The sequence below is a fragment of the Salmo trutta genome, chromosome 26, assembly GCF_901001165.1.
Source record: "Salmo trutta chromosome 26, fSalTru1.1, whole genome shotgun sequence".
NCBI classification, from domain to species: domain Eukaryota; kingdom Metazoa; phylum Chordata; class Actinopteri; order Salmoniformes; family Salmonidae; genus Salmo; species Salmo trutta.
The window spans coordinates 5,884,839-5,910,247 of NC_042982.1; the positions used below are offsets into that span (position 1 = coordinate 5,884,839).

At 45.8% G+C, this 25,409-nt stretch overlaps 1 protein-coding gene across 2 annotated transcripts; it reads left to right on the plus strand.

Moving 5' to 3' along the window:
- The first annotated feature begins 413 nt into the window (after nucleotides 1–413).
- LOC115162961 (calpain-9) lies at nucleotides 414–19,850 on the plus strand. 2 transcript variants are annotated; one of them, XM_029714512.1, is made up of 22 exons: nucleotides 414–996; nucleotides 6,194–6,263; nucleotides 7,138–7,256; nucleotides 9,582–9,715; nucleotides 10,035–10,206; nucleotides 10,680–10,763; nucleotides 10,884–10,969; nucleotides 11,044–11,121; nucleotides 14,969–15,162; nucleotides 15,303–15,505; nucleotides 15,616–15,627; nucleotides 15,838–15,917; nucleotides 16,020–16,142; nucleotides 16,227–16,263; nucleotides 16,408–16,482; nucleotides 16,576–16,621; nucleotides 17,203–17,264; nucleotides 17,523–17,591; nucleotides 18,206–18,284; nucleotides 18,463–18,579; nucleotides 19,127–19,179; nucleotides 19,499–19,850. In XM_029714512.1, the coding sequence occupies exons 1-22, from the start codon at nucleotides 799–801 to the stop codon at nucleotides 19,523–19,525; spliced, it is 2,118 nt and encodes a 705-aa protein (XP_029570372.1). In that variant the 5' UTR covers nucleotides 414–798; the 3' UTR covers nucleotides 19,526–19,850. The 2 variants fall into 2 exon arrangements, with proteins under 2 accessions (XP_029570372.1, XP_029570373.1); XM_029714513.1 differs by lacking the exons at nucleotides 18,463–18,579; nucleotides 19,127–19,179; nucleotides 19,499–19,850 and having other exon boundaries at nucleotides 415–996; nucleotides 17,523–17,606; nucleotides 18,206–18,287.
- The last annotated feature ends 5,559 nt before the right edge of the window (nucleotides 19,851–25,409 follow it).

A 25,409-nucleotide genomic window follows, 5' to 3' on the forward strand; every position in this document is an offset into this window, starting at 1 on the left:
TTTGTATGCGGCTTTATTCACTCAATACATTTGTTTTTGTTTGCAAACTGATATGTGACACGAATTAATGCTAAAATAAAATGCTAAACAGGCAACAAAACCGGTGGGGCTCAAACAGGTGAATGACAAAAATGTATGCTACCTTCTCTCTGCCTATTGGCTACTTAGTTTATTCAAACCCGACTCAAAATACAACACCGCCCCTTTAAGACATAAAAATACCTCTTTACCTGACTCGTTTTTCAGATGGTTAGAAATGTACACGTTTTGTGCTTTTGTATGAAGCAATCACTCCACCATTTCTGACCAGAAATGAGCTACTGTATAACTGGGCTAATATCTCGCTTTGATCTCAACACAATAGTAATCTACTCGCTTGTGCCAGTCAATGCAATTGAATCCTACTCCGATGCGCTCTGTACAATCTCTTGTGTAGTTAGTTTTGCATACTAAGAGTCGGTTATCATTTGTGGAAAGTTCCACAAAATATATGCCCCCCCACCCCCATACTAAGTCTGGCATAGTTCGTTTTGTTTCAGTATGTTGCATTGAAAGTGGCTAATATTATGTTGATTCGATCACAATTCACGTTGATAGCGTGAAATAAATGGGAACATTCCAAACTTCCCGTAGGCTCTGCACTCCTTGCTGGAATGGTTCGACTAAGGGAGGCGCCCCTATGTCTCCATACGGGTGAATGAGTGTGTGTGTGTGTATTTAAGAACTGGGATTGTTGTACAAGTCCCCGCAAAATAAGCATAGACATTTGCTATTTTGATCTCAACTTTACCATTGAAAATGGAGACTCAGAGGTTCGCAGCTGGTTCCATTGCCAACCCTGTTCAATTTCGGGACCAACACTATGTAGCCCTCCTCGATGCGTGCGTTAAATCCGGTTCACTGTTCTCTGACCCAACCTTCGCCCCGGACCAGAGCTCCATCGGTATGCCTACCGACCCAGACCCCAAAAAGGAGATCAAGTGGCTGCGACCCAAGGTAGGCTACCGTCCTATCGGTGTTTACATCAAGTGAGTCGAGATCACTTTCGCAGTCAAAAAGCAAGTCGAGATCTACCGCACATAATGTTTAACCTAATAAAAACAGTTCTGTAGGAATGAGGTTTATGTAGTCGGCCTAATACATTAGCACAGCATATTGGCTATACGCCTGGCCTGCCAATACTGTTATTCTCAGACCATATTATATTTTAAAACTCGAGCTTTGATAACAAAATAGTTCAGTTGGTGTAGCAACTGAAATGATTAACATTTTTATTTTACTGGACTGATGCTACCTGCATCTGATGGTCATGGTGCTTTCAAATCATGACATCAGTGATTTTCAGGTCGGAAAGTCGGAGTTCTAGATTTTCCGAGTTGGATAACCGTTAAACACGACTTTTCCCAGTCAGATTTCCCAACCCCCCGAGTTCCCAATTGTCTTGAATACACCGCGGTCGGAGATTTCTATGTTCCGAGTTGTTCTGAACCCGGTATTAGTCTTAGCGGAGGGAGAGAGCAGCAGAGTCCCTGGTATTGGTATCTCACGGCCCCTGATATCTCACGGCCCATGCTCTCCTTCCTTTCCTCTGGTGAGACTGACCATAGGGGACACCTTCTTCCACCTGATGGCGAAACTCGAGTCACACTGCACCTGCCTCATGCACAAATTCATGTTGTTCCTCTGAACAGAGGAAGTGAAATATTCCTTGGTATTAAAATAGACAGGACGAAATGCTAATAATAATACACTTGGCTACTCATTCATTGCAGCTGCAGCGCCAGTGAAAGTAGGGGGAAGCACGTTTTGTTTTGCAATAGTGTTAAATAAAAACTGTTTTGACACTACTGAATAAAAATAGACATGAACTCACTCGGAAGAGCAGCTGTATTCTCTGACAGTCTCTCTAGTCATCGTTGTAAAAGTTATTACGTCTCACATTTGCTGTGGCCAGGGTGTGGAAGCGAAAGGCATGGTGATTTGAGCTACGGATTGGCCAGCGCAGTATAGGCGCACTCGATTTAGCCACAGATCTCCCGGTCCGCCAGGGTGGCGGTGTCGACCATGTCTTTTCAGACAAATGAAATGGTTCAAAATGGAACACTTTGCCAACCCGATGCGCATGGCTTTTAAATCAAGTGCATCTACCATCAACACCGCAACATGAATAACAAAAAAAGGCGCGGAAGCTTTTATCGTTGGCTTTTCTATAGGAATGTTTGGTTATCGAGTAGGAATACCTTGAAGATGGACCAGTCGCCATCGACCGGTTGGTGACCACTGGTCGACATGATAGCCAGCCATGTGGTCACGCTCAAAAACATAGCCTACATATTGCCATAGTCCAGTTTCTTACTCATCATAGTCATGCTTATCTTACGGATATCTGCAGCCTGTGTTATAACTTTTATATTGACCTTGTGCATTGAGTTTGATGAGGATATGAGCGGGTCTAGTTGTGTACAATTGGGATGTTGCTCCTGGACCTGAGCTACACCTGAGCTGTAGGCTACACCTGAGCTGACTCACTGTCAGGTGTGGTCTAGTTCTGAGGAAGATAAATTGATCTGATGGAGCATGTTGAGAGAAAAGAAAGAGAACTTCCAGACTCTGAGTCAGAGCCAAACAGCTGGGCAGGATATCTCTAAAAGCAGAACAGAGATGGAATGACGAGATAACAACCTGTATGATGCAGTTTAAGTCATTACATTTACATTACATTTACATTTAAGTCATTTAGCAGACGCTCTTATTAAGAGCGACTTACAAATTGGTGCATTCACCTTATGATATCCAGTGGAACAACCACTTTACAATAGTGCATCTAAATCTTTTAAGGGGGGGGGGGGTTAGAAGGATTACTTTATCCTATCCCAGGTATTCCTTAAAGAGGTGGGGTTTCAGGTGTCTCCGGAAGGTGGTGATTGACTCCGCTGTCCTGGCGTCGTGAGGGAGCTTGTTCCACCATTGGGGTGCCAGAGCAGCGAACAGTTTGGACTGGGCTGAGCGGGAACCGTGCTTCCTCAGAGGTAGGGGGGCCAGCAGGCCAGAGGTGGATGAACGCAGTGCCCTTGTTTGGGTGTAGGGCCTGATCAGAGCCTGAAGGTATGGAGGTGCCGTTCCCCTCACAGCTCCGTAGGCAAGCACCATGGTCTTGTAGCGGATGCGAGCTTCAACTGGAAGCCAGTGGAGAGAGCGGAGGAGCGGGGTGACTCAACGAATGTTGTAGAGCATGAACCTACAGGATCGGGTCACCGCCTTGATGTTAGTGGAGAACGACAGGGTGTTGTCCAGGATCACGCCAGGGTTCTTAGCACTCTGGGAGGAGGACACAAGGGAGTTGTCAACCGTGATGGCGAGATCATGGAACGGGCAGTCCTTCCCCGGGAGGAAGAGCAGCTCCGTCTTGCCGAGGTTCAGCTTGAGGTGGTGATCCGTCATCCACACTGATATGTCTGCCAGACATGCAGAGATGCGGTTCGCCGCCTGGTTATCAGAAGGGGGAACGGAGAAGATTAATTGTGTGTCGTCTGCATAGCAATGATAGGAGAGACCATGTGAGGATATGACAGAGCCAAGTGACTTGGTGTATAGCGAGAATAGGAGAGGGCCTAGAACAGAGCCCTGGGGGACACCAGTGGTGAGAGCGCGTGGTGCGGAGACAGATTCTCGCCACGCCACCTGGTAGGAGCGACCTGTCAGGTAGGACGCAATCCAAGCGTGGGCCGCGCCGGAGATGCCCAACTCGGAGAGGGTGGAGAGGAGGATCTGATGGTTCACAGTATCAAAGGCAGCAGATAGGTCTAGAAGGATGAGAGCAGAGGAGAGAGAGTTAGCTTTAGCAGTGCGGAGAGCCTCCGTGACACAGAGAAGAGCAGTCTCAGTTGAATGACCAGTCTTGAAACCTGACTGATTTGGATCAAGAAGGTCATTCTGAGAGAGATAGCAGGAGAGCTGGCCAAGGACAGCACGTTCAAGAGTTTTGGAGAGAAAAGAAAGAAGGGATACTGGTCTGTAGTTGTTGACATGGGAGGGATCGAGTGTAGGTTTTTTCACAAGGGGTGCAACTCTCGCTCTCTTGAAGATGGAAGGGACGTAGCCAGCGGTCAAGGATGAGTTGATGAGCGAGGTGAGGTAGGGGAAAAGGTCTCCGGAAATGGTCTGGAGAAGAGAGGAGGGGATAGGGTCAAGTGGGCAGGTTGTTGGGCGGCCGGCCGTCACAAGACGCAAGATTTCATCTGGAGAGAGAGGGGAGAAAGAGGTCAAAGCACAGGGTAGGGCAGTGTGAGCAGGACCAGCGGTGTCGTTTGACTTAGCAAACAAGGATCGGATATCGTCAACCTTCTTTTCAAAATGGTTGACGAAGTCATCTGCAGAGAGGGAGGAGGGGGGGAGGGGAGGAGGATTCAGGAGGGAGGAGAAGGTAGCAAAGAGCTTCCTAGGGTTAGAGGCAGATGCTTGGAATTTAGAGTGGTAGAACGTGGCTTTAGCAGCAGAGACAGAAGAGGAGAATGTAGAGAGGAGGGAGTGAAAGGATGCCAGGTCCGCAGGGAGGCGAGTTTTCCTCCATTTCCGCTCGGCTGCCCGGAGCCCTGTTCTGTGAGCTCGCAGTGAGTCGTCGAGCCACGGAGCAGGAGGGGAGGACCGAGCCGACCTGGAGGATAGGGGACAGAGAAAATCAAAGGATGCAGAAAGGGAGGAGAGGAGGGTTGAGGAGGCAGAATCAGGAGATAGTTTGGAGAAGGTTTGAGCAGAGGGAAGAGATGATAGGATGGAAGAGGAGAGAGTAGCGGGAGAGAGAGAGCGAAGGTTGGGACGGCGCAATACCATCCGAGTAGGGGCAGAGTGAGAAGTTTTGGATGAGAGCGAGAGGGAAAAGGATACAAGGTAGTGGTCGGAGATTTGGAGGGGAGTTGCAATGAGATTAGTGGAAGAACAGCATCTAGTAAAGATGAGGTCAAGCGTATTGCCTGCCTTGTGAGTAGGGGGGGAAGGTGAGAGGGTGAGGTCAAAAGAGGAGAGGAGTGGAAAGAAGGAGGCAGAGAGGAATGAGTCAAAGGTAGACGTGGGGAGGTTAAAGTCACCCAGAACTGTGAGAGGTGAGCCATCCTCAGGAAAGGAACTTATCAAGGCGTCAAGCTCATTGATGAACTCTCCAAGGGAACCTGGAGGGCGATAAATGATAAGGATGTTAAGCTTGAAAGGGCTGGTAACTGTGACAGCATGGAATTCAAATGAGGAGATAGACAGATGGGTCAGGGGAGAAAGAGAGAATGTCCACTTGGGAGAGATGAGGATTCCAGTGCCACCACCCCGCTGGCTCGATGCTCTAGGGTTATGCGAGAATACGTGGGCAGACGAGGAGAGAGCAGTAGGAGTAGCAGTGTTATCTGTGGTAATCCATGTTTCCGTCAGCGCCAGGAAGTCTAGGGACTGGAGGGTAGCATAGGCTGAGATGAACTCAGCCTTGTTGGCCGCAGACCGGCAGTTCCAGAGGCTGCCGGAGACCTGGAACTCCACGTGGGTCGTGCGCGCTGGGACCACCAGGTTAGAGTGGCAGCGGCCACGCGGTGTGAAGCGTTTGTATGGCCTGTGCAGAGGGGAGAGAACAGGGATAGACAGACACATAGTTGACAAGCTACAGAAGTGTTGTTTCTTGTATTATTGTCTCTTGTGTCTTTAGAGAACTGTTTCACTTTGATATCCTTTTTCTTCTGTCCTGATTTTCTCTTTCTTTTCTTCTGTTAACTAGATATTCTTTGTTATTCTTCGTTAGCTAGCTAGCTTCTTCAAAAAGAGTCCCTAGCAACTGTTTAGCAACTGGTAAACAATTCAGCTAGCTAAGATAACTACAATTTTATGAAAAATAGTAACTTTTTTCAAAAGCCTATCTTCTTTGTTTGTTGCTTGTTTTTTCTCCTATTCAGTCTTGCAGTTTTCTTTTGATTTTTTCCGATGTACTTCACTCTAAAAACCATGTAAATTTCTATATTTGTAGGAGCTCATTTTTCAGCTGCTGCTGCTCAAATTAGAATTCATGAGCGACATTAACATTGCCTTGTCATCATCCAGTCAACTGTTATGTGGAAATTCGTGTTGTGTTGCTTTCACATTCCCTCAGACTAAATAGCAACATGTGCTGTGTGGTAAACTGTAGTCTTGAACTCTGCCCCTTGTCTCTCTCTCTCTGCAGGAGATCAGTACCAATGCTGTGTTTGTGGAGGACACAACGTGTACCACCGATATCTGCCAGGGCCAGCTGGGTAAGTGTCTGTGTGTGTTTATGTTTTAAACATCATAGGATGGGATATCATTTCAGTAACATGTAGACACTTAACTCCAACTCCCAGTTTTCCTGTATAACCAGATTGCCCTCACTTCTCCAAACCTATTCTCCTGGGGATGGGCTTGAGAGATCCTGGTTCTCTTCTCTGCACGGTTCAGTCTCTCAGTGATTCTGGAGGATCAACTATCAATCACACTGAATATGTCACCCCTCCACATCGCCCCAGGGGCTCCGCTCCAAACATATTCTCCAATATGAGGGGTGACGTTCGTGTTCTCACCTCCCAGTCTCCCAGTCCCAACCTCCCCGGAGCATCTGTGGGTCTAAAGGGAGTCGGAACCCTGTGATCACACCCCTTTCTCCCATAAAAAAACAACGTGATTTGTTTGTGACCGCATTTCATGTGATGCCCAGTCTGTTTTTAGTTTGTGTGAAAGGGTGAGAATGCTCATCTTGCTTTCTTATTGCTTGATTCATTTTGTCCTCAACGTTTGTGTGATGAATCTGATGGCAATGCGGCATCCCTTGTGTGTGTGTGTGTGTGTGTGTGTGTGTGTGTGCGTACATGCGTCAAACATCAACACCTCTTTCTTTCCTCCACATGAATACGCAGAGCAGCTGTTTACGGTTAGAGAGGAATGGGCCTGTGTGTGTACGGGCATGTTTGTGTGCGTGTGTGCACGTGGGTGTGTTTGTGAGGGAGAACGTGTGAGTGTGGGAACTCTGCAGTGACATATCTTCCACAAGCCTCAGGAAATGATTTGAAATGAAAAATACATGTAGAATCAATCATCTATACTGCTAGTTAACATGCATATTGCCTTTGGCCTGTTTCTATCTTTTTCTAATAGGTGACTGTTGGCTTCTGGCTGCCCTGTCCTGCCTTACCATGCACCCCAATCTCTTTGTCAAAGTGGTACCACCTAATCAGAGCCTGACAGAATCCTATGCTGGCATCTTCCACTTCATGGTAAGACGTGGGGAGGGTTCATGAGCTTGCTGTGTACATGTGTTCTGCATACTCACTTTTTGTGAATGCAATGAGAATGCCCCTTACTATCTTATTAGAGTAGCAGGTCTTGTAAATGAGCAAGAGAAGCAAAGGTAGGACTGAAAATAGTAGTAGAGATGGAGAGGTGGAACTAAGGAGTCCTCAAGGGAACAAAGGGAATGAGAGAACAGAGGAGTGTGTTATCGTGTGTATGACAGAGAGTGTGTGTTATGAGAGGAGGTGGTGTAACTAGATCAGGGTTCCCCAACTGGCGGCCCGTGGGCCAAATTTGGCCCTCTAGTGAACACATTTTTGTATATATTTTTTTTTAAAGTTGGACATAAATGACTATAAATTCAACAGCAAATCACCTCCAAGTGATTTTAATTTTGGAAATCTGTTACAAAGTGTTCCCACGCATAATAGAGAAGATATATGTGATCGTATACAAGCAAGCTTTGAAAACAAGGTTTGAAATGCTTATGTTTTAGTCAAATACTATATCTGTTTGGGCTTATTGTGGTCAATTTGCAGTCTACAAATTATTTGTAATTATGTTCAGGCCCCCTGACCATCCGCTCAAGAAAAAAATCATCACGAGGCAAAATCTAGTTGATGATCCCCCCCCAGGCTACCTCTTCACTAATGAGGGTGATCTCTAATTACCCCCCCCCCCCCCACACACACAAACACACTCACACACACTCACGTTGTACACACACCTCTAACCCATTCTCTCTCATCTCTGCACACTTGCCCCTATCGTCATTATCATTTAATAATTTGCATTTGCCTCAAAGGCATCTTCTCTGGACCAATTGTGTCAGGTTAAAGAGATTGATAATTAAAACATTGTCTCATGAAAAGCATTAAAACATCATAGAGGTCATGAGTTATGCCTTAGTGATTTTCTCTAATTGCTTTACCCCTGGGGGGAGGGGGGGGTTCTAAGTTTACATATGGAATTGTTTTAAGATGGTCGTACTATGTATCATTTAGCTATTTGCTTTAGAATTTTAGGACCCCTTTGTGACCGACCGGCACAATTCGGTCTATGTAGCAAAATTTGAAATTGTGTTTTTTACATTGGATAAAAGTAGAGACTCAGAGCTAGAAAATGATATATCATACACTACAGTTGAGGAACAATGGGAAAGTAATACTGCTTTGAAAGTTGATAAACTTGTAACATCACTTTTGAGAAAATGTCCCTTGAATGTTTTGGTACCTACTGGAGAGCTCTTCTTTGTCGACACACATTCAGCATAGTTCACACCCTCTTAAGCCTTAGCCCCACCCAGCTCTTTAAGGATTCACATGTAAGGCCATGTACTAAACAACCAAAGATTTCAAGACTAAAGGTTGGTTTATACTACGGGTGTATTCGTAAATTCAATCTGGAGTGCCAGAGTACACGCGTTCGTAAAGAGCATTGTCAGATTGTCCATTCGTAAACTCTCGGAGTGTTCAGAGTGCACACCGGACGCTCTGGCCGAGGCGTAGAGTTGATCCGAGCGTTCAGACTTTTGCAAAACAGAGAACACCATCGTGCTCGTGAGAATCTCCCCTTTCTACAGTGGGGTCACATTAGTTTGTAGGGCACGGTTCGGACGCTATAGACGTTTTCGTGAGAAGACCGATTTCTGGGATGTCTCATGGTCTGACAAACACCACTCTAGCTCTGCCACCTTTCACCACAGATGTGGAAGTGCGACATCGGCGGATGCGTTGGATTGAGACTCAGCCAATGCAAAAAAAAACCAAATATCACTAGCTTAAATTGACAGATTTTGATGTGGATTTTTTAAATGGTGTTACTTAGATTGACAGACCGCGTTAATATTTTCTCAGGTGACTTGGCCCTCTCAGTGAAGTATATGTGGCATGACTTAACGCATTGGTTGGAAAAAAAGGGTAGATATGAGTAGACCTGGAGGGGTTATGTTTGGAGTGTAGTACAGACTTGTAGGTAGCTACTACCCTCACACACACACACACACACACACACACACACACACACACACACACACACACACACACACACACACACACACACACACACACACACACACACACACACAGCCTTGCTTATGGGGCAAGTGATGCAGGCTTGTACTTGCCCACTGTTATGCAACGCATCAAATGCATATCTCTCACCCTCCCCTCTTTCCCTTCTCCCTCCCTCTCCCCCTCTCTCCCTACATCCTCCTCCTTACGCCTCGTCCTTCCTCCCTCCCTCCCTGTCCACCCTCTTTATGCCTCCCTCTCCGTCCCTTCCTACCTCCCTCTCCGTCCATACTGTAGTTCTGGCAGTATGGTGAGTGGGTGGAGGTGGTAGTGGATGACAGGCTGCCTGTACGCGGAGGCCGCCTGCTCTTCAGCTACTCCTGTACCCGCAACGAGTACTGGAGCGCCCTGGTGGAGAAAGCCTATGCCAAGTCAGTCACTCGGGGTGTGTGTGCGTGTGTGTGTGTATGCGTGCGTCCATGCATCCGTGTGTAATGTCGTACATCATTCGAGCGTTCGTGTGTGTCTGGCTGTGTGTGCCTGACACTGCTCTAATGAGGTTTCAGCCTCATTTGAATGTGTTTATTGTAAATGTTGAATAAGAGCATCTGCTAAATGACAGAACATGTACATCTATAAAATGTATATCCCTCGTTTCTCAATCCTTCCTCTCCCACACCACTCTCTCTCCTCCCCCTTTCTCTCCACACACCTGTTTCTCACGCTCCCTCTACTCCTATCTCGGAGCAGGCTGATCGGGTCATATGGAAGTCTGAAGGGGGGTAATATCTCAGAGGCGATGGAGGATTTTACAGGGGGCATAGCCTACTCCCTCCCTGTCTCCTCCCGCGCCCCCAGGGTCATGTGGAAAGCCCTCTCCGATGCCCTGTCCCGTGGCAGCCTGCTCAGCTGCTTCATACAGGTGCAGCACATACATGCACGCAAGAACGCACACACACACACACACACACTCACACCCGATGGGGCGGCAGGTAGCCTGGCAGGTCGGAGCGTTGGGCCAGTAACCGAAAGGTTGCTGGATCGAATCCCAGAGCTGACAAGGTAAAAATCTGCCGTTCTGCTCCTGAGCAAGGCAGTTAACCCGCTGTTCCCTAGGTGCCGATGACGATTAAGGCAGCACCCCCGCACACCTCTGATTCAGAGGGGTTGGGTTAAATGCAGAAGACACATTTCAGTTGAATGCATTCAGTTGTACAACTGTCTAGGTATTCCCCTGTCCATTTCCATGGAACAAATATGACTCATAGACTTTATGATGAAAGCTGTACAAACATAGCTACATACCTTCCTCACACCTCTCCTTGGTCAATAGCTACTGTGATGGCAAGTGCGATTCTCACTGTGTAAGCAGGAAGTTGCTCTCTATCTCCACAGGCTAGTAACTATCTTGAGATCGGCACAGTGACTGCAGAGGGACTGGTGAAGGGCCATGCCTACGCCATCACAGACACTGACACGGTATGTATCATACTGCGCTTCACTAAGCTAAAGTCATCAGAAAAGAATCCACTTTCTCATTTTGCTCAAATAATTGTTTGTCTGTGTGTGCATGTGCGTGCGTGCGTGCATGTGGTTCAGGTGAAGAAGCCGGCTGGTGAGGCCTTGTTGCTGAGGCTGAGGAACCCCTGGGGCTTTGTGGAGTACTCTGGACCCTGGAGTGACAAGTAAGGAAGTGTGTGTGTGTGTGTGTTTCATTTTGTCATTACACAGGCATGTAATCCTGTGTGTGTAATTGCAGGAGTAAAGACTGGGATGATGTGGATGCTGCTGAGAAGAAAAGGATTGATCTGAAAAACAGTGAGGACGGAGAGTTCTGGTACGTTCTGGCGTTACAAACACACGTAGACACAAACGTACGTAAACACATGCATACACATGCAGTGCCTTCAGAAAGTATTCCTACCCCTTGACTTCCTCCACATTTTGTTGTGTGACACCCTGAATTCACAATGTATTAAATAGCTTTTTTTTCTCTCACCCATCTACACGCAGTACCCCGTAATGACAAAGTGAAAACATGTTTGATTGTTTTTGTGCAAATTTATTGAAAATGAAATACAGAAATATCTCATTTACATAAGTATTCACACCCCTGAGTTAATACATGTTACAATCAGCATTGGCAGCGACTACAGATGTGAGTCTTTCTGGGTAAGTATCTAAGAGCTTTGCACACATGGATTGTACAATAGTTGCCCATTATTCTTTTCAAAATTCTTCAAACTCTGTCAAGTTGGTTGTGGGTCATTGCTAGACAACCATTTTCAAGTCTTGCCTTAGATTTTCAAGCAGATTTAAGTCACAACTGTAATTCAGCCACTCAGGAACATTCACTGTCTTCTTGGTAAGCAACTTCAGCGTAGATTTGGCCTTGTGTTTTAGGTTATTGTCCTGCTGAAAGGTGAATTAATGTCCCAGTGTCTGGCGGAAAGCAGACTGAACCAGGGTTTCCTCTAGGATTTTCCCTGTGTTTAGCTCCATTCCATTTATTTCTTATCCTCAAAAACTTCCCAGTCCTTGATGATTACAAGCATACCCATAACATGATGCAACCACCACTATGCTTGAAAATATGGAGAGTGGTACTAAGTAATGTGTTGTATGTGATTTGCCCCAAACATAACACTTTGTATTTAGGACAAAAAGTTAATTGCTTTGCCACATTTTTTGCAGTATTATTTGAGTCCCTTGTTGCAAACAAGATGCATGATTTGGAAAATTTGTATCCTCTATAGGCTTCCTTCTTTTCACTGTCAATTGGGTTAGTATGTGGAGTAACTACAATGTTGTTGATCCATCCTCAGTTTTCTCCTATCACAGCCATTAAACTCTGTAACTGTTTTAAAGTCACCATTGGCATCATAGTGAAATCCTTGAGCGGTTCCCTTCCTCTCTTGCAACTGAGATAGGACACCTGTCACGCCCTGACCTGAGAGAGACGGTTTATTTCTCTGTTTTGTTAGGTCAGGGTGTGGGGTGGGCATTCTATGTTTTGTATTTCTTTGTTTTGGGCCGAGTATGGTTCCTAATCAGAGGCAGCTGTCTATCATTGTCTCTGATTAGGAATCATACTTAGGCAGCCTTTTCCCACCTGTGTTTGTGGGTAGTTGTTTTCTGTTTAGTTTTCTGTACCTGACAGAACTGTGCGCTTTCGTTTTCCCTTTGTTATTTTTGTTCGAGTGTTTGTTTGATTCTAATAAAAGATCATGAACACGTGCCACGCTGCATCTTGGTCCCCTCTCTACTGATAGTCGTTACCCACCACAACTGGATCAAGCAGCGTGCCCGGGAGGAGATGGATTCCTGGTCTCTGGAGGAGTTGCGAGAGAGGATAGACTGGACTTGGGGGCAAGTATTGGAGAGATACAGAAGCCTGCCAGGGAAGCACGAGAGGCAGCCCCCCCAATTTTTTTGTTGTTGGGGGGGGGCACACGTGTAGATTGGCGGAGTCAGGGTTGAGGCCTGAGCCAACTCCCCGTGCTTATCGTGGTGAGCATGTGCCTGCTCCTCGCACTCTCCCTCCAGTGCGCCTCCACAGCCCAGTACGTCCTGTGCCTGCTCCTCGCACTCTCCCTCCAGTGCGTCTCCACGGCCCAGTATACCCTGTGCCAGCTCTGCGCACCCGGTCTCCAGTGCGTCTCTCCAGTCCGGTGAGACCTGTTCCAGCTCCACGAAAGAAGCCTCCAGTGATGATCTATGGTCAGAAGCCTCCAGTGATGATCCATGGCACGAAGCCTCCAGTGATGATCCATGGCCCGGAGCCTGTAGGGATGATCCATGGCACGAAGCCTCCAGTGATGATCCATGGCCCGGAGCCTGTAGAGATGATCCATGGCACGAAGCCTCCAGTGATAATCCATGGCCCGGAGCCTCCAGTGATGATCCATGGCACAAAGCCTCCAGTGATGATCCATGGCGTGGAACCTGTAGTGATGATCCATGGCACGGAGCCTGCAGCGCCGGTCCCCAGTCCGGAACCTACAGCGACGCTCTCCAGTCCTAACCTACAGCGACGCTCTCCAGTCCGGAACCTCCAGCGACGCTCTCCAGTCCGGAGCCTCCAGCGACGCTCTCCAGTCCGGAGCCTCCAGCGACGCTCTCCAGTCCGGAGCCTCCAGCGACGCTCCCCAGTCCGGAGCCTCCAGCGACGCTCCCCAGTCCGGAGCCTCCAGCGACGCTCCCCAGTCCGGAGCCTCCAGCGACGCTCCGCAGCCCGGAACCTCCTGAGACGGCCCGCAGCCCGGAGTCTTCAGCGGCGGCCGGCAGTTCAGAGCCTCCGGCGATGATCCACGGTCTGGTTACTCCGGCGACACAGAAGCGGGGGGATCAGCGGGCGGAGTGGGGGCTACGCCCCGAACCAGAGCCGCCGCCAAGAATAGATGCCCACCTGGACCCTCCCCTATAGGTTCAGGTTTGCGGCCCGGGAGTCCGCACCTTTTGGGGGGGGCGTGGGGGTACTGTCACGCCCTGAACTGAGAGAGACGGTTTATTTCTCTATTTTCTTAGGTCAGGGTGTGGGGTGGGCATTCTATGTTTTGTATTTCTTTGTTTTGGGCCGAGTATGGTTCCTAATCAGAGGCAGCTGTCTATTATTGTCTCTGATTAGGAATCATACTTAGGCAGCCTTTTCCCACCTGTGTTTGTGGGTAGTTGTTTTCTGTTTAGTTTTCTGTACCTGACAGAACTGTGCGCTTTCGTTTTCCCTTTGTTATTTTTGTTCGAGTGTTTGTTTGATTCTAATAAAAGATAATGAACACGTGCCGCTCTGCATCTTGGTCCCCTCTCTACGATAGTCGTTACAACGCCTGTATCTTTGTAGTGACTGGGTGTTTGGATACACCATCCAAAGTGTAATTAATAAAGGGATATTATGCCCAAAGGGATATTCAATTTTTATGCATCTGCCCTTTTTTGCAAGGCATTGGAAAACCTCCCTGGTCTTTGTGGTTGAATCTTTGTTTGAAATTGACTGCTCGACCTTACAGATAATTGTATGTGTGGGTTACAGAGATGAGGCAGTCAATAAAAAGTAATGTTAAACACTATTATTGCACACACAGTGAGTCTGCAACTTATTATGTGGCTTGCCATAACAAACGGGTTAAATACTTATCGACTCAAGACATTTCAGCTTTTCATGTTTTATTAATTTGTTCAAATTTAGAAAAACACAATTCCACTTTGACGTTATAAGGTATTGTGTGTAGGTCAGTGAAAAAAACACTACATTTAATCAATTTTAAATTCAGGCTGTAACACAACAAAATGTGGAAAAGTCAAGGGGTGTGAAAACTTTCTGAAGGCACTGTACATCGACCAGTCTCGGCTTTTATCTATTGTACTTTGTTTTTGTTTATGCATACGTGTGTATATATAACGTAATGTATAATAACTGATATGTATAGATGATGTACTGTACGTATTATAGATGACTCCAAATGAAATACTGTTTGACTATGACTGCTTTTCGTGTCTCAAAACTGTTTGAGTGGTCCACAATTGTGGTTGTTAAAATCTGTCTTTTGTATTGTCAACTACTGTATCATTGTGAAGTGACACTTTAATAAATGCTTCTCACTCTAACTCTACATCTCATCTAGTTTGACACTTTACAACAACAGCACACAAACACATTCTGACAGTGTGTATCCGCTCTGTGTCAGGATAAATGTGGAGGACTTCAACAGGCTGTTTGACACAGTGGAGCTGTGTAGTGTGAACCCTGACCCCATAGTGGAAGAGGACACACCCACTGACCCCGACTCCCCTGCTGACCCCCCCTCTGCCTGGACCCTCAGCTCCCACAAAGGCTCCTGGGTATCGGGCTCCACGGCAGGGGGAAGCTGTAGTTACCCTCGTGAGTGTGTGTGTGTGTTTCCAAAAGCAGAATGTTTGTAATTTCATCTACTTGTCATTTACTTCCTTTCCTTTTCAACAATCCCTCCTCTATCCCCCCACCTCTCTCTGTGTCTCTCTCTTTCTCTCTCTCTATTGTAGGATCTTTCTGGAAGAATCCCCAGTTCCAGCTTGTCCTTGCCGAGCATGATGGCGATATAGAGATGACCCCGGAGGAGAAGAAGGTGGCAGAGAAGCAGAAGAAGAAAGCAAAGCAGTGCACCGTGCTGGTGGAACTACTGCAGAAAGACCGGAGAAAGAAGGAGAAAATCAACTTCCTCCACATCGCCTTCCACATCTACAGGGTGAGAGAGAAAGGACGAGAGAGGGAGGGAAAATGTGTTGTCCCTGTGTGCGCTGTGAATGTGAATGTTCTACATTTTCAGTTAATCTGACGTCTTTCCTGTCTCTGCAGGTTCCTCCAAAGGTGAGTATCTTATTATAAAGTATTTTAAAAAACTACATATTTTCATTAGTTAGACAATGACATGGCTTTTAATCTACCAACCATGTCTGCTGCCCCCCTCTCTCCACCACTACTTCTTTCTCTCCCTCTTTTCTATCTCTGCCTTCCTCTCTCTTCTCCTCTCCTCTCTTCCCCTGTCCTTCTCTTCTCTCCCCGCTCCCCCTCTCGTAGCTCCAGGGCCTTTGTCTGGACCAGAGCTTCTTCTCTTTCAAGCAGCCTGTGGGGAGTTCTGGGGTGTACCAGCCCCTCAGGTACTGTACCTCAGCAGCCAGTCTTCACAGCAAATATGTCACATTTTCATGAAAACAGTCAATATACGTTGTATCTCTTCTTCTTGCCTTTTGTCACCGTAGGGCTGTGTGGAGGGAGGTGAGGCTGGACCCGGGAAACTATGTGATTCTGGCCTCCACCTCCAGTCCCAACCAGCCTGCGGAATTCTTCCTCCGCATCTACTCCAAGACTGGCAACAATCTGGGGTACGGAGAGGATGGGGGGGGGGGGGGGGGGTGATGATGCTGTTGATGATGCTAGCACTGATGGTGCTCCTCCTTGTATTCCAGGACCCAAGACTTCACCTGCTCCACTGGCTTCCTCATGGTGAGTTAAACCTTACTGAAGCCTACTTCTACTGCAGTCCTGCTCTCCAGTTCAGCAAGCCAACTGTGTGTGTGTGTGTGTGTGTGTGTGTGTGTGTGTGTGTGTGTGTGTGTGTGTGTGTGTGTGTGTGTGTGTCCTTCACAGGTAATGTCAATGCCACCAGTCTTGCCAGAGGATCGCAAGAGGGTACAGAAGACCTTTGATGAGGTGGCGGGGCCGGTAGGAATTCTCTCATCTCTAAATCTAACTCAATCATAGAAGATAAATGTCTCCCTTAGACAGTCTTAACCTCCTGTTCTCTCTCCCTGGCAGGATGACAAGCTGAATGCTAAGGAGTTCATGAAGCTGGTTAACTCAGGTTAGATCATTAATGAACTCAGGTTGTCATTATAAGGTTAATTTAGTCAAACCATGTTGCAGAACTCCATAAACTACTGTAATGAAGGGTGCAACTATTGTATGTTGGTCCTATTGGGGGGGAATATTCTTACAATGCAGTACCAGTAAACGACATTAGGGGGAGCAGAGTAGCAAGGTTTCCTCTAGCAGGTAGACACTTTTTGGGGAAACAGAGATGACTTCTCTAGGCGAAACCTAATGGCTATTATAAACTGGGTGTTTCGAGCCCTGAATGCTGATTGGCTGACAGCCATGGTATATCAGACCATATACCACCGGTATGACAAAACATTTATTTTTAGTGTTCTAATTACGTTGCTAACCAGTTTATAATAGCAATAAGGTACCTTAAGGGTTTGCGGTATATGGCCAATATACCACAGCTAAGGGCTGTATCCAGGCACTCAGCGTTGTGTCGTACATAAGAACAGCCCTTAGCCGTTATATGTTGGCCGTATACCACATCTATTTGTGTCTTATTGCTTAAATATACCCTTATAATCCTCAGCCTCGTTCACTCCTCCCCTCTCCCCTTATCAGTTCTGGAGAAAGACTACCAGCTGCCACTGGAGACATGCAGACAGATCATCTTTGGAGAGGAAGTATCCTTTTATTTGACCAGTTGTCACAACCTTTCCCCTTACATCTCACTGGCTTTGTTTTCCTTGCCAGGACCCGTATCCACAAAGCATGTCAGAGTAGAACTGCCGATCTAGGATTTGTCCATTTAATCTTATGCATTGTGATCTAAAAGGCTAAACTGATCCTAGATCAGCATTGATTTGCTCTGTGGATACGGGCCCTGGTACTTTTGAGCGCCTCTGTCTGTGTCTGAGAGCTGTCCCTAACCCACGTGTCAGACTGGGGGGCGGAGCAGTCTGACCCGAGAGCAGACAGAGCCTGTGCTGACCTCTCTTCGCAGTCTGCAGGTACGACTGCAATAGGTACAAAACCCAATATGTTAAGCAATAAAGCCCACGGGGGTGCGGTGTATTGGCCAATATACAGCAGATAAGGGCTGTTGTTATGCACGATGCAAAGCGGAGTGCCTGGATACTGGCCTCAGCCATGGTAACTGCAATGATGAGATAGATGTTCTTCTTCTCTGTTTTTGTTTTATTATTTCACTGCCATACTGTGTTTGATCTTGTCTAGCCATCTTGTCTCAAGAGGACCACAATGGAAATAAGTCCCAGACTTTATTGTGTGTTATCCTCCATGATTATATTCATGTGCATCTATGGTTTTTTCAAGTTTTATGTGTGCTTGTTTTTTAAAATGGTCAAATTAATCAACTAAACTAAATAAACTATATTGGCCATATACCTCAAGCCACAGAGGTGCCTTATTGCTATTATAAACTGGTTAGCAACATAAAAGTGTTCTTGCATCATACCCAAGGTATGTTGTCTGATATACACATGGCTGAAATGCTGTTTCAGCCAATCAGCATCCAGGACCCAAAATACCCAGTTTATAATTAGTGATATTACTTAGCTACAGCTACTCAACTATCCTTCATTGACCTCTCTCTCTCTTTCAGTCCATCTTCTTCAAGTTTGATCAGGACTCTTCAGGGACTATGAGCCCCTTTGAGCTTAGTCTGGCCCTCCAGGCTGCTGGTGCATACACACGCACACACACACACGCGCACACACACTGCCTCTTACTCACTCACTCACTTACTCACTCACACCCTCACTTTCCATATCGTTGTTACATTTTACCTTCCGCTCCACTCTTGAATGGATAACAACACATTTCTCTCTGCTCCCCTCTCTTCTTCCTCCTTCCTGCTAGGTGTGCAGTGTGATGGCCAGGTCATACAGCTGCTGTGGGAGAGGTTTGGCTCTGGGGAGCTGCACCTGCCTTTCCATGGCTTTGTGACCTGTGTCACCAGGCTGCGCAAGCTATTCGGTATTTCCACACACACACACACACACACACACACACACACACACACACACACACACACACACACACACACACACACACACACACACACACACAAACACTTAGGTGTGTTATATTTTGTTGCAGGTTATGATATTCAGCCTTAATATTGTGTGCTTCTACCCCCAAGCCATAAGACTCCTGAACATCTAATCAAATTGCTACTCAGACTATTTGCATTGCCCCCATCTTTTACACCGCTGCTACTCTCTGTTGTTATCATCTATGCATAGTCACTTTAATAACTTTACCTACATGTACATATTACCTCAACTAACCGGTCCCCCCGTACATTGACTCTGTACCGGTACCCCCCTGTATATAGTCTCGCTATTGTCATTTTACTGCTGCTCTTTAATTACTTGTTACTTTTATTTCTTATTCTTACTTGTTTTTTAAAAAACTGCATTGTTGATAAGGGGCTCGTAAGTAAGCAAGGTCTACATCTGTTGCATCCAGCGCATGAGACTAATAACATTTGATTTGATTTGTTTGTGTTCCCTCTCCCCAGCCCTGTATAAATCAGATAGCAACCCTGAGGTCAAAGACGGAGGAATCAATACTGTGAGTCCTCCTTGATCTTGAAATCAACCAAAACCCTGGCCCTAAGCCTAACTTCATGTCCACATCCTGGTTCAACCCTAACCCTAGCCTAAACCATATCCCTACCCTCAACCACAACCCTAACCCTAGCGCCATGTCCCTAACCATAACCCTATATCTCGACGGTAACCATGAACCATAACCTGACCCTAACCCGTCCTGTGCCAGACCATATCCTCAAGCCTAACTTATACAGTACCTTGACCCCGACCCCACCTTTAATACAGACTATATCCTTACTAATGCCCTCTAACCCTGAATAGTTGCTGTTCTTTTACAGTGGCTGCTCCGACTACTGACCGTGTGAGCGTGCTCTGTAAAGGGGGTTTCTGCTTGGGCACTGCAGGGCATTCTGTCTGACCAGGACCACATGATAACATCATGCCTCCACTGGCGCCCTCGTCCACACACACACAGGCGCACACGCACCCCACACACACACAAACAGCCCCTGGCCTGATACGCGATACCCCGCATATCAGCTAAGTATTTTCAGCAATTGAGTCAAGTATTTTCAGTTCTACTGCCAAGTATTTCTTTAACCTTTCATTATTTGAGTTTTAAATAGTGAAAATGTAGTTGAAGCTCTGTAGTTGAAATGTATCCAAAAATAAAAATGTTTGTAAAAATGATTCCGCTTTGATAATGTGAAATGATTTCTGTGTTTATAAATACAGCTTCACACACACGTTGAGTACGGCCTGCCCCGGTGAGGGAGTGAAGGTGATGCCTCAGCCGCGCTGCTCGCACCGTCTATTCTTATCATACTGACGCCAAGTACAGCATCAACACGCACTCGCCGCCTCCTCCGCTACGTTCCCTCGCTCCCTCCCTCCTTTGCTCCCTCCCTCCTTTGCACCCTCCCTCGCGCTCTCTCTCTAGTAACTCTGTCTCACAATCTGCCTCCTCCTCCATCTGTTACCCTGTGTGCTCTCAAAGTCACAAAAGTCACAAAACACACAAACATGTATGTCCTTTCTCCTGATGCTCCTATAAATATAATTTTTGCTCAGACACAGCTTCCTGTTCATCTTTAGGGGACTACATACAGGTTGCTAGGTTGCCAGTCTAGTTGTTATCGACGATATAACATTACTACCACTATATCGCAGTTTTTTTACTAGGTGTCTTCAGGACTTGCCTCAAATTAATATTAATGGTGTACATCGAATTGTTAAATCAGCCTCGGAGACTCCAGCTAGCAAGAACAAAAAGGGGTTCAAGATGTATATAGGAAGCTACATAGACAACTATGAAGGTGCGTAGCAAGTCAGTGACAGATGTAACGTTAGCTAGCTACAATCATTTTAGCTAGCTAGCTAGCTAGCTAGCTAATTTAACTAGTAACTGTAGCTAGCTAGTTACTTTGTAAAAGTATGTAACGTTGACAGAATCTACTTGAGAATGTGTGTATTTTCGTTAGCGTGCTTAAAGTTTATGCTTGCTAGCTTTATTTGCAAGCTAAAAATAATTGATGTTCATGTTTTCTACACGGTATCTAACAAAGATATATTGACATGAGAGTAGGGAAAGGTTAAAGATGGCTACTAGGGACCTTGTTGAACATCTCCTGTGGGACACTCTCATCATGGTGAAAATGTGTTGGAGACAGAGTCAACGTTTAATCTTATCAATAGATAGATATTAATGTTGGGTCCCAATCCCAATTTAGAATTGCCCACTTAACAGGTTATTTGGTAAAGATCTGTTGATGCGGTCATTGTGTTACTGAGACACAATATATTCCTGTATAGTTAAATGAGCCCCTAGTTAAGAAGACTCGACACTACTATGTTTATTGTTATTTATGGGCCGCATCATTCTTGTTTCTCACTTCAGTCATTCATAACACGGATCTTCACTTCACAGATGGTGTTAAAGCACTCCGTACCAGTGATAGGTCCAAAGCCACTGCTGCTGTGTTGCAGGAAGTGCTATGTGCAATCATCTGGTGGCCCTTCTTTACCAGACAGTGCACTACTCTCAGCTAAACATTCCTGCTGCACCACCAGTTCACAGCTGCACAGACACAGAACAGCGTTGGCACAAGCCAAGAACACTTGTGAGTCTATCAATATCCATTAAAACCTTTGTGACAGGGGGCAGTATTTGAAAATTCGGATGAATGACGTGCCCAAATTAAACTGCCTACTACTCGGGCTCAGAACATAGGATATGCATATTATTAGTAGATTTGGATAGAAAGCACTCTGAAGTTTCTAAAACTGTTTGAATGATGTCTGTGAGTATAACAGAACTCATATGGCAGGCAAAAATCTGAGAAAAAATCCAACCAGGAAGTGGTTTGTAGTTTTTCAAGACTGGGCCTATTCAGTACACAGTGACTTAGGGTTCATTTTGCACTTCCTAATGCTTCCACTAGATGTCAACAGTCTTTAGAAAGTTGTTTGAGGCTTCTATGGTGAACAGAGAGCGAACAAAGGAAGTTGGAAGTTGTTCACTCAGGAAAAGACATGGCCTCAATTGCGCGCATTCACGAGAGATGTAGCTGTGTTCCATTACATACATGAAAGGAACATTTCGGCATTTGCTGTATGATTAGTGAGGAAGTCCATATTGCAAATGTACGGTCCCTTACTAGACGTCCGCAAACGTTTGTAAATCTCGCGTCGGGCCGTGCACCGGGGCCGGATCTTCCGGGAAGTCATCGAACGGAGTCTCTCGGACATTCGGTTTCCGTTTTATACAATTTTCAAATTTTGGTAATTTCTCACCTGTCTCGGATTATACCACAGGAGGGCGAATGGAGGGCACATGGAATCATATTGCAAATGTAACAAACATCACCAATCACGACGTGGCCTTTTCTCCTAAACGGAAAAGACTTCGAAGACAAAACTTGGTGAGCATTGGTTTGGCATAATGGGCAGTTGGCCCCGAACAAGATCGAGCCAAGGCCTCAACGCCTTTTGAGTTAAGGCTATTTTTCTGGGATTAAAAGTCAAAAATTAAAATAGAGCGCTAATTTGACGTCAAAGTACATGAATCTATGGTGTCAGGAAAAAATAACCAGACATTTATCTATCGTCATTTAAGAGAAATCGTACAATGTCAAATTGGTGATATTCAAAAACATGAGGGTTTTTTCCAAAAAAGTTACAGATCCAGTTGCAGCGTGTTCAGATGAATCCGTTAAGGTGGGTTTCGGAGCTTTGTGAGACTTCTGTGATTTTCTGTGATTTTCTGAAACAACACACACTAGTTCAACCCTCTGTAAATCAGTCAGTTCTTAACGTAAAGACTTAAAACTCAATATTCTATAAGAGCCTAACCCAAGGATGATATGTGTTCACTTTCAGCTTCCTGTGTCAACCAAAAGTGCATTAAAATTGTGTCATAGGGGCTGTTTCGAAGGGTTAAAAAGGTCAGATATTTCCACTTCATATGTGTGATTAGGCAACCCTCATGAACTGTAAATCAGTCATTTCTCCAAACAGATGTCAAAGAAAAGCTCTCTCTCTCACACACACACACACACACACACACACACACACACACACACACACACACACACACACACAGCAAGGATGGTGACAGAGTGCAGATTGTGCAAATCACTGAATTCAACCCTGTGTAAGTCAGTCAATTCTTAACGTAAAGACTTAACACTCAGGATTCTGTGAAAGCCTACCCCAATGACAACGTGTGTTGATTCTAAGCTTCCTGTGCCAACCGGAAGTGCCTTAAATTGGGGTCACAGTAGCTGTTTTGAAGGGTTAAAAAAGTCATCTTTCCAAAACTTCATATGTGTGACTAGGTAACCCTCATGAACTGTAAATCAGTCATTTATCCCATCAGATTTGCAAAAAACTAACACACACACACACACAGATAGGACATAGTGACACAGTGTGGGGCTAAGAGACATACTGTGCCTGCAACAGTTACCTTTGTTCGAACGATCAAAGAACCGTCAGACCTAGAGCTCTGAAACTTTAGAAACCTGTTCTAGAGCTCAAGTCGATAGTGCACGGTGAGTTATGTGGCTCTAGAAGGTTCTCAGACCGAGAAACAGTCTCGTACATTTGCAATATGTTCAATTCATTTTTACCGTCACGAAAATGGTGACGTTTAGAAATGTCCCAGAGTCGCAAGACTAGGTGCATTGAAACCGCCTCGGCCCATAGAGACGGACCCCAACGTTTCTGTCCGATAGCTCATTCAAGGACCCCGTAGCAACGCACTGAAAAAGTGGATTTTCAGCACCAATTAAGGTCATTGCTCGGGCACCGAATGACCTATCGAGCCGAAACTTGGGATTCGGGGTCGCCTCACATAGGTCTACACATGATGTCAGAGCTGGACCCGCAGCTAGAACGTAACTATGTGTTTTATGTTTTTTATGGTTAAAACTGAAGGCGCTGTGAATTATGGGCCTGCTCTGATATATGTGATAGTTGGCTTCTAAACGAGTTGGAAAAAGTGGATTTGGTGTCAGATGGTATCAGTTTGGTGTCAGAATGACATCTAATTGACAGATGGATGCTGACTTGCTGGGTGACGAGCGATGGAGAGGAACCACAGTCACTGCACGGCCATCCCGAGTTCATCGGGCCAGTCAATTATGCATTTCTGCAGTATTTTTGAGCATGTCGAATTGGTGATGGTAAATGCCCATTGAAAAATATTGCAACAAATTGCAACATATGCTACATTTGCAATATGATTCAATAGTGAAAAACATCACCAAATGGAAATGATGAAAACACCACAACGAGCGATGGAGAGGAACCACAGTCACTGCCAGGCCATCCCGAGTTCATCGGGCCAGTCAATTATGCATTTTTGCAGTATTTTTGAGCATGTGAAATTCGTGGTGGTAATGGTCATTTTGGACGTTTTTCAAAAAATTGTTAAAAAACAACAGAGTCCCACTTCTCCCTCATCATACATGACAAATAGACCATCTATGTTGATTAATGGCTTAACACAGGGCTATATATCATTTGGGAAATATATAATAATCTATAAATCTCTATATTTTAATCAATTTTATTTGAACTTTCGGGCTTGTGCTGTTTCTGGAAAAGTTACATGAGTCTTTGTCATAGTAATCTCTCCAACCTGATGTTAAGGTTTTAAAATGTTTTGCAGAAGTTCTCTCTACAAAGCACTCAACAGATACATGCCTGACATGGACCTTCTCCACATCTCAGAAACATATGCCAACTTTACTCAACTTACTGCCCCTCTTGTGACAACAATGGAAATGTCAGCCGACATGCCCCTGGTGGAGTCCGCCTTTGGGCCAGTACAAGCTGGCAGTGTGCTGTCCTATCAACTTCCACAGCCAAAGAAATTGTGAAGATTGCCGATGCCCCTTCTCCACCAATACTTCCATTAGATGGCAACAGGCTTCAGTCTTCCCAGTGTACTTACGTCCTTAGCCATCAGCAGCAGTTCCACGTCAAGGCATTCGAGACAACCTACGAGATGTCACACTAAGTCGAGTTTGCTACAAGGGAGCAGAGCAGCAACCCAGAATGGCATCAGCTCAGGAAAATGAGAATAACATCCTCTCGTTTGAGAGGTTTGCCATGTCCGGGGAGGGACCTCAGCTGACCTCCTAGCTGAGCGAATGTTCAAGGGATCTGGTATGCAGACCATGGAGATGAAGAGGGGGCCATGGAGCCAGTGGCTGTACAGGAGTACTGCACACTGAAGAATGTGAACTTCTTTCCGTGTGGCTTCGTAGTGCACCCTGATGCCCCGTGGTTAGGATCCTCTCCAGATGGCATCACATTTGATCCCAGTGTGAGACCACACTTTGGACTCTTAGAGGTCAAGTGCCCAAATGTACCAAGTTATGTTGACTGCTCTTACCTGAAGATATGGAATGGAGAGCTGAAATTGAAGAGATCTCATGCTTACTACTGGCAGGTGCAAAGGCCAAATCCTTCTCCCAGGTTGTAGCTGGTGTGACTTTTGTCATCTGTGCACAGGAGGACATCCTAGTTGAAAGGATATATAAAGATCTACAGGTTTCAAAAACTATAAGAGAGAAGGTTGACCACTTTTCTTTTTACCACTACCTGCAGAAGCGTCTTATCTCGCCCCTGAATGGATCCCCTGCATGGGTGCCAAGTTTAGTGGTATCATGAAAAATAAGTATTGATGTTATTGTGAAGAAAACTACAGTATAATAGATTTGTTTAAAAAAATGTATTTCA

What these genes read in the sequence shown, in the direction of transcription:
- LOC115162961 (XM_029714512.1), top strand. Translation starts at nt 799, where the DNA reads ATGGAGACTCAGAGGTTCGCAGCTGGTTCCATTGCCAACCCTGTTCAA. An exon ending in TCAAGTGGCTGCGACCCAAG is followed by an intron (nt 997 to 6,193) that starts GTAGGCTACCGT and finishes CTCTCTCTGCAG; the next exon opens with GAGATCAGTACCAATGCTGT. An exon ending in CCATCACAGACACTGACACG is followed by an intron (nt 10,764 to 10,883) that starts GTATGTATCATA and finishes CATGTGGTTCAG; the next exon opens with GTGAAGAAGCCGGCTGGTGA.